Here is an 8,147-nt window from a genome sequence, read left to right as displayed (position 1 = left end):
GGCGTAGAAGCCTGAAGGATCAAGGCGGGGGTGTAGAAGCCTGAAGAGTAAGGGCATAAAAAGCCTGAGAGTCAAGGGCGAAGCCTGAAGAGTCAAGGGCGTAGAAGCCTGAAGAGTCAAGGGCGTAGAAGCCTTCAAGAGCAAGGGAGTAGAAGCCTGAAGAGTGGGCATAGAAGCCTGAGAGTCAAGGCGTAGAAGCCTGAAGAGTCAAGGGCATAAAAGCCTGAAGAGTCAAGCACAGAAGCCTGAAGAGTCAAGGCGTGAGTCGAAGAGTCAGAGCAGGCCTGAAGAGTCAAGGGCGTAGAAGCCTGAAGAGTGGCATAGAAGCCTGAAGAGTCAGGTGAAGCCTTGAAGAGTCAAGGGCGTAGCCTGAAGAGTCAAGGGCGTAGAAGCCTGAAGAGTCAAGGGCATGTAGCTGAAGAGTCAAGGGCGTAGGCCTTTAAGAGTCAAGGGAGTAGAAGCCTGAAGAGTCAAGGGCGTAGCCTGAAGGGATCAAGGTGTAGAAGCCTGAAGAGTCAAGGGCGTAGAAGCCTGAAGAGCTGGCGCATGGCTGAAGAGTCAATGGTTTATGTGCTCAAGTTATTGGAAGCTCCAACAACTTGTCCCTGAAGACGAATTCGCAACTTTCGACTTAAACCAGGTACCTACTGTGCTGCTAGGTGAACAGGGACTAACAAGGGCTGGGAAGTGTTGATATACATTAATATGATAAGGAAGAGAAGCAGTTTAAGGTTGACCAAGAGGACAGAGCCGTCAGGATTATGTCTAGTTGGCAATGATGTTTATTGCAATGGTAATTACTTATCTATTTACATGATAATTTCTATAAAACGGTTTTGATGGTACAATAAAATCAGGTACTTAAAGTAGGTGTTATAGGAAATATTAATACTTTGACAATAGATATATTTTAAGAGATGATTTAAAGGAAGGGAGCGAGTCTTTGCTGATGGGTCAGTTGTTCCACACCTTCACACTGGGATATTTTAAGGAGAGGAGCACATGGGGGGTGGTCTTAGTAGCTCTGGGGGCCTTAAGTTGTATCTCTGATTATTACGGAACTGGAAATAATTATTATCAAGCAAGTGAGTCACAGATTTGTAAACAAAGAGGTAAAGCAGTAGGTGTTAATATCCTCGAATTTTAACATTTTCCATTTAGCAAATTATTCGTTTGTGTGATCCGTTTTTCAAAAGGTCATTGTTCGTACAACTCTTTCGTGTAGTAGCCAGTGAGTTTTGTAGAAAGGCATCAGGATCGATAAGAGGGAGTACTGTGTCGACCCCATGGGTAAAGGGGGTGTAACACATACGGTCTAGCACATCTAAGGGAATGATATTGATACTGATTCAGGAACAGTAAAAACTTAGGGTCACTGAGATGAAAAAAGGGGGAGATCTATGAAAATTATAATAGTAGGGGGGGGGTAACGTACTCACAAGTGCTACAGTACAACCCTCGGTTTTGAGGATTACCGCTTTCCACCACAGAGGGCAGACGTTGTTGTTACTGCTCAGTACTTGAACGGTCAAATAATACCTGAAATCAAATAGGGGAATCTTATGGTAAAAGCAATTATGATATCTCCTCGACGTGTACGTAATATGTCCGTGTTTGTAATGTGTCCGTGTACGTCATGTGTCCGTTTATGTAATATGTTAGTGTACGTATTATATCCATGTACGTAACTACAAACTTGAGCTGTGACGCATTATGACAGAAACCTGCGATCACATGCTGAGTAAAAAAACACCCTCAGTGCCTCCTACAGTAAGAGTCATTTCCCTTCTGCTGTAGTCCCTTGCGAGGAGGATACTGACGGCGGCGCTGACGATAGCGGATGTATCCTAACTAGTATGGAAAGGAAGTAACACAGATAAGAGAAATGATTGTGTCTTTGTCGGTTGAAACCCTAGTTTTGTTCGAGTGTTCAAAGGAGGTGGTTGTTAAGACGAATATGTGTGGAATTCAGGATTGTGGAGTGGTTGTAAATGCTGTTGTGGTGTAATTAGTGTTGTGAATTGGTTATTAACTATCCTGGGGTTGTTTTTGAGTATAACAACCTCTATGAAATCATTCCTGTGTTGTGGAAATTTGCGACGAAAAAAAAGATGAGTTTCCACCGCAGATACAACACATCTACTAGTCCACAAGATAATTCCAAAACATCATTGCGACGAACTGCATCTGCCATCCTATTAGAGGGTGCCACTAGTACCCCTGGACATCCTAAGAACTTACCTCGTTCTAGAAACCAAGTGGTAGTTCGTTCCAATCGCTATGATACGCCAACGCCACTACACCATGTATTCGCTGTGATACGCCAACGAGCGCCACTACACCATGTACGTGTAATGACGCGCCACCAATATGTGATAATATGGACAATATGACCCAACGAAAGAAGCCACAGTGGCATTTTGTTAGAGGAACGACTGTGCCTAGGGTAGGAGAGCCAAGGAACACCACGAGAGGGCGCCACCTCCAGAAAGGGACCTCATTAGACAGAAATACCAAGCTAGACCATTCTGTCTGGACGGGGAATGAACAGAAAGGGACCTCATTAGACAGGAACACCAAGCTAAACCATTCTGTCTGGACGGGGAATGAACAGAAAGGGACCTCATTAGACAGGAACACCAAACTAAACCATTCTGTCTGGACGGGGAATGAACAGAAAGGGACCTCATTAGACAGGAACACCCCTCTTGACCACAAGTACCGCATTCGTCATCACTCTGAAGGTAAACCGCCTTCCTTGCTTACAGAGAAGAAAATCAAGAACCCATCTGGATTTACCAATCTTTTTTCTCACTTCTCACGGAAAAGATCTAAGAGTGAGGACGGAAAACAAGGAGTGAGGAAAGACCGTAATAACAGCCTACCACGACTCGGTTTTCCTCATACTGACGCAGACGATGACGATGTTGATTACTCTACCTGGAAATATCCGTGGAGGAGAACGTTATCTTGCCACCATATAAACGATTCAGGTCAGTAGTTATTTGTGTGGTTTGGTTGTGGGTTTGGTTAGGGAGATAGATATCCTCTCTCTCTCCCAGGATTTCAGTCATGTGATAAGAAAAGTAACATCCTCCTTCCTCCTTCCTCCCTTCCTCCTCCTTCCCTTCCTCCCCCTTCTCCTCTTCCTCCCTCCTTCCCTTCCCCTTCCTCACCCACCGTAAAACAAATGAAGATCTGTCGACCTTACTAATGGTATATAATGAACTTACCAGCGATCCTTTACGAGAGGCCCGGGATTCAGGCGTTCTACTGGTGGAGTCGTAGCAGAGGCGTTCTACTGGTGGTGTCGTTGCAGAGGCCGTTCTACTGGTGGTGTCGTTGCTAGAGGCCGTTCTACTGGTGGTGGTGTGCAGAGGCCGTTCTACTGGTGGTGTCGTAGCCAGAGGCCGTTCTACTGGTGGTGTCGTTGCTAGAGGCCGTTCTACTGGTGGTGTCGTTGCTAGAGGCCGTTCTACTGGTGGGTCGTTGCTGGAGGCCGTTCTACTGGTGGTGTCGTTGCCAGAGGCCGTTCTACTGGTGGAGTCGTTAGCTAGAGGCCGTTCTACTGGTGGTGTCGTTGCAGAGGCCGTTCTACTGGTGGTGTCGTTGCCAGTGGGCCTACTGGTGGTGTCGTTGCAGAGGCGTTCTACTGGTGGAGTCGTAGCTAGAGGCCGTTCTACTGGTGGTGTCGTTGCTAGAGGCCGTTCTACTGGTGGTGTCGTTGCTAGAGGGCCCGTTCACTGGTGGTGTTGTAGCTAGAGGCCGTTCTACTGGTGGTGTCGTGGCTAGAGGCCGTTCTACTGGTGGTGTCGTAGCTGAGGCCGTTCTCACTGGTGGTGTCGTGTAGCCAGGAGGCCGTTCTACTGGTGGTGTCGTAGCTAGAGGCCGTTCTACTGGTGGTGTCGTTGCTAGAGGCTTCTACTGGTGGTGTCGTTGCTAGAGGCCGTTCTACTGGTGGTGTCGTTGCTAGAGGCCGTTCTACTGGTGGCGTTGCTAGAGGCCGTTCTACTGGTGGAGTCGGCTAGAGGCCGTTCTACTGGTGGTGTCGTTGCTAGAGGCCGTTCTACTGGTGGTGTCGTAGCTAGAGGCCGTTCTACTGGTGGGTGTTGTAGCTAGAGGCCGTTCTACTGGTGGTGTCGCATTAGAGGCCGTTCCACTGGTGGTGCGTAGCTAGAGGCCGTTCTACTGGTGGTGTCGTAGCCAGAGTGCCGTTCTACTGGTGGTGTCGTTGCCAGAGGCCGTTCTACTGGTGGTGTCGTTGCCAGAGGCCGTTCTACGGTGGTGTCGTTGAGGAGGCCGTTCTACTGGTGGTGTCGTTGCTAGAGGCCGTTCTACTGGTGGTGTCGGCTAGAGGCCGTTCTACTGGTGGTGTCGTAGCCATAGAGGCCGTTCTGCTGGTGGTGTCGTAGCTAGAGGCCGTTCTCACTGGTGGTGTCGTTGCTAGAGGCCGTTCTACTGGTGGTGTCGTTGCTAGAGGCCGTTCTACTGGTGGTGTCGTTGCTAGAGGCCGTTCTACTGGTGGTGTCGTAGCCAGGAGGCCGTTCTACTGGTGGTGTCGCTAGAGGCCGTTCTACTGGTGGTGTCGTAGCTAGAGGCCGTTCTACTGGTGGTGTCGCTGCAGAGGCCGTTCTACTGGTGGTGTCGTTGCTAGAGGCCGTTCTACTGGTGGTGTCGTTGCTAGAGGCCGTCTCCAGGTCGTAGCCAGAGGCCGTCTCTACTGGTGGTGTCTGTTGCTCGAGGCCGTCTCACTGGTGGTGTCGTTGTTAGAGGCCGGTTCTACTGGTGGTGTCGTTGCTAGATTGCCCCACTCCCCACCTCTCTCCCTCACCTCACCTCACCTCACCTCTCACCTCACCTCACCTCACTCTCACCTCCTCACCTCACCTCACCTCACCTCACCTCTCCTCATCTCACCTCCCTCACCTCATTCCTCACCTCACCTCCCTCACCTCACCTCTCTCCTCACCTCCCACCTCACCTCACCTCACCTCCCCCACCTCTCCTCCTCACCTCACCTCTCACCTCTTCACTCCTCACCTCACCTCCTCTCACCTCTCCACCTCACCTCCTCATCTCTCCTCACCTCTCCTCACCTCACCTCACTTCACCTCACCTCCTCACCTCCTCCCTCACCACCTCCCTCCCCTCCCTCACCTCTCCCTCACCCCACCTCTCCCTCCTCACCTCCCCTCACTCTCCCCCCCACCTCACCTCACCTCACCTCACCTCACCTCACCTCCTCACCTCTCTCCTCACTCTCACCTCTCCCCTCACCTCCTCGCCTCCCCCCTCACCTCCCCCACCTCTCCTCACCTCTCCCTCATCTCCCTCGACCTGAGGCAAGAGGCAACCACACCTCCTTAAATCCCCTCTCTCATCACCACCATGACCTGTGTCCATCCCCCTTCCTCCCTCTCACCCTCCCCAGACTGACCAGCGAAGGAGAGGGTGGGGGAGGGGGGAAGGAGGAGGGGGAAACGGATGGGGGCCCTCGGAAGAATTATTTCCGCTGAGGTTGCCAAGTCCAAATAAGTGGAATGGGAGGGGTGGGGAGGGGGGGTGGGGTGGGGTGGGGTGGGGGGAGGGGAGTCGAGAGGAAGAACCAGAAACCATTTAACCCACAATCTTGGGTATGGGGAGGTAATCGTTCAAGGACTGCTTCTCCCACCTCCCCATCTCCTCTCACCCCAACCTCCCCACTCTCTACACACAAACACACATGTACACACTTTCCAAACGCTATATCCATATATGAAAGACAGACAGACAGACAGACAGACAGACATACATACATACAGACAGACAGACAGACAGACAGACAGACAGACAGACAGGTACGGTCTAGTTAATTAGGGTGTGGACAGGTGAGAACTTAATCAGGGTTTAATTAGGACTGTTCTGAGGTGTGTGTGTGTGTGTGTGTGTGTGTGTGTGTGTGTGTGTGTGTGTGTGTGTGTGTTGTAAGATCTCTCTCTCTCTCTCTCTCTCTCAAGAACCAACTGACCTAACTGAAGGACCTATCCTGACCTGACCTGACCTGACCTGACCTGGGAGGGGTGGAAAACTTAGTCCCGAGAGAATGAGAGGTAGTGGGGAAGAGGGGGGAGGAGAGGGGTGGGGGAGGAGGCGACGTACAGTGGTGTAGTGTGGTGTGTACAGGGTGTAGTGTACAGTGTGGTGTAGTGTGTGTAGGGTACAGTGTGTGTGGTGTAGGGTACAGGTGTGTGTAGTGTGTAGTGGGCAGTGTGGGTGTGAGGGGCAGTGTGGTGTGGGTACAGTGGTGTAGTGTACAGTGTGTGTAGTGTGGTGTAGTGTACAGTGTGGTGTAGTGTACAGTGGTGTAGTGTGGTGTAGGGCAGTGTGTGTGTGTACAGTGTGGTGTAGTGGGTGGGGTGTAGGTGGTGGTGTGGTGTAGGGGACAGGTGGTGTAGGGTACAGTGTGTGTAGTGTACAGTGTGGTGTAGTGTGGGTGTAGGGTACAGTGTGGTGTAGGATACAGTGGTGTGGTGTGTGTAGGGTACAGTGTGGTGGTGTGTGGTGTAGGGTACAGTGTGGTGTAGTGTGTGTAGGTACAGTGTGGTGTAGGGTACAGTGTGGTGTAGTGCATGGTGTGGTGTAGCAGTGGTGTAGTGTGGTGTAGAGTACAGTGTGTAGGGTATAGTGTGGTGTAGTGGTGTAGGGTACAGGTGGTGTAGGGCAGTGTGGTGTAGTGTGCAGGTGGGTGTAGTGGGTGTAGGGGTACAGTGTGGTGTACAGTGTGTGGTGTGTGTGTGTAGGGCAGTGTGGTGTGTAGTGTGTGGGTGTAGGGGCATGTGTGTGGGTGTAGGGCACAGTGGGGTACAGTGGGTGTAGTAGGGTACAGTGTGGTGTAGGGGTACATGTGTACAGTGTGGTGTGTAGCAGTGTGTGTAGTGTGGTGTAGGGTACAGTGTGGTGTGTGTGGTGTAGGCAGTGTGGTGTAGTGTGGTGTGAGGGCACAGTGTGGTGTGTGGTGTAGGGGTACACAGTGTGGTGTAGTGTACAGTGTGTGGTGTAGTGTGAGGGTACAGTGTGGTGTAGTGTGGTGTAGGTACAGTGTGGTGTAATGTGTGTAGGCGTGGTGTAGTGTGTGTGGGTACAGTGTGGTGGGTGCAGGTATGGGGCAGTGTGGGTGAGGGTACAGTGTGGTGTAGTGTGGTGTAGGGGTACAGTGTGGTGTGTGTACAGTGGTGTAGGGTAGTGTGGTGTAGTGTGTGCATGTGGTGTGGTGTAGGGTACAGTGTGGTGCAGGGTGTAGGGTGTGTGGTGTGTGATGGTGGGGCAGTGTGGTGTAGTGTGGGTGTAGGGCAGTGGTTGTAGGGTACAGTGTGTACAGGTGGTGTAGTGTACAGTGTGGTGTAGTGTGTGGTGTAGGTACAGTGTGGTGGTGGGGTGTAGGGCAGTGGTGTGTGGTAGGGGTACAGTGGTGTAGGGTACAGTGTGGTGTAGGGGCAGTGTGGTGTAGGGTACAGTGTGGTGTAGGGACAGGTGGTGTAGGGTACAGTGTGGTGTGTAGTGTGGTGTGGTACAGTGTGGTGTGTGTGGTGTAGGGGCAGTGTGGTGTAGTGTGGTGTAGGTACAGTGTGGTGTGGTGTAGGGTACAGTGTGGTGTAGTGGGTGTGGCACAGTGTGTGGGGGTGTGGTGTAGTGTGTGTAGGGCAGTGTGTGGGTGGTGTGTGTAGGGTACAGTGGTGTAGTGTGGTGTGGGGAGTGGTGGTGTGGTGTGGGGTAAGGGGTGTAGTGTGGTGTAGGCATGGTGTGGTGTGGTGTAGGGGTACAGTGTGTAGGGGTACAGTGTGTAGGGGTACAGTGTGGTGTAGGGGTACAGGTGTGTGTGTAGGGGCAAGGTGTGGTGTAGGGGTACAGGGTGTAGGGGCAGTGTGGTGGGGCAGTGTGTGTAGTGTACAGTGTGGGTGTAGTGTAGGGTACAGTGTGGTGTACAGTGTGGTGTGAGGGGTACAGTGGTGTGAAAGGCGGTGTGGGGCAGTGGTGTAGTGTGGTGAAGTGTGGTGTAGGTGTAGGGTGCTTGTGGGTGTAGGTGCATGTGGTGTAGGTGCAGGTGGTGTAGTGTGGTGTAGGGTACAGTGTGGTGTAGGTACAGTGTGGTGTAGGGTACAGTGTGGTGT

General features: G+C 51.7%; 1 protein-coding gene across 1 annotated transcript; it reads right to left on the bottom strand.

The window, feature by feature from the left end:
• Window positions 1-439: 439 nt before the first annotated feature.
• LOC121857376 (repetitive proline-rich cell wall protein 2-like) lies at window positions 440-5,679 on the bottom strand. Its single transcript, XM_042353383.1, has 4 exons — window positions 5,626-5,679; window positions 4,430-4,730; window positions 3,234-3,727; window positions 440-550 (listed from the first exon to the last, which is right to left on the bottom strand). Exons 1-4 carry the CDS (start codon window positions 5,677-5,679, stop codon window positions 440-442), a joined length of 960 nt encoding a protein of 319 aa, XP_042209317.1.
• Between the last annotated feature and the right edge of the window lie 2,468 nt (window positions 5,680-8,147).

Source organism: Homarus americanus, unplaced genomic scaffold, assembly GCF_018991925.1.
Source record: "Homarus americanus isolate GMGI-L3 unplaced genomic scaffold, GMGI_Hamer_2.0 scaffold7481, whole genome shotgun sequence".
Taxonomy (NCBI): domain Eukaryota; kingdom Metazoa; phylum Arthropoda; class Malacostraca; order Decapoda; family Nephropidae; genus Homarus; species Homarus americanus.
The sequence above is the reverse complement of the archived record's forward strand: the minus strand, read 5'-3'. Positions and strand labels throughout refer to the sequence as shown.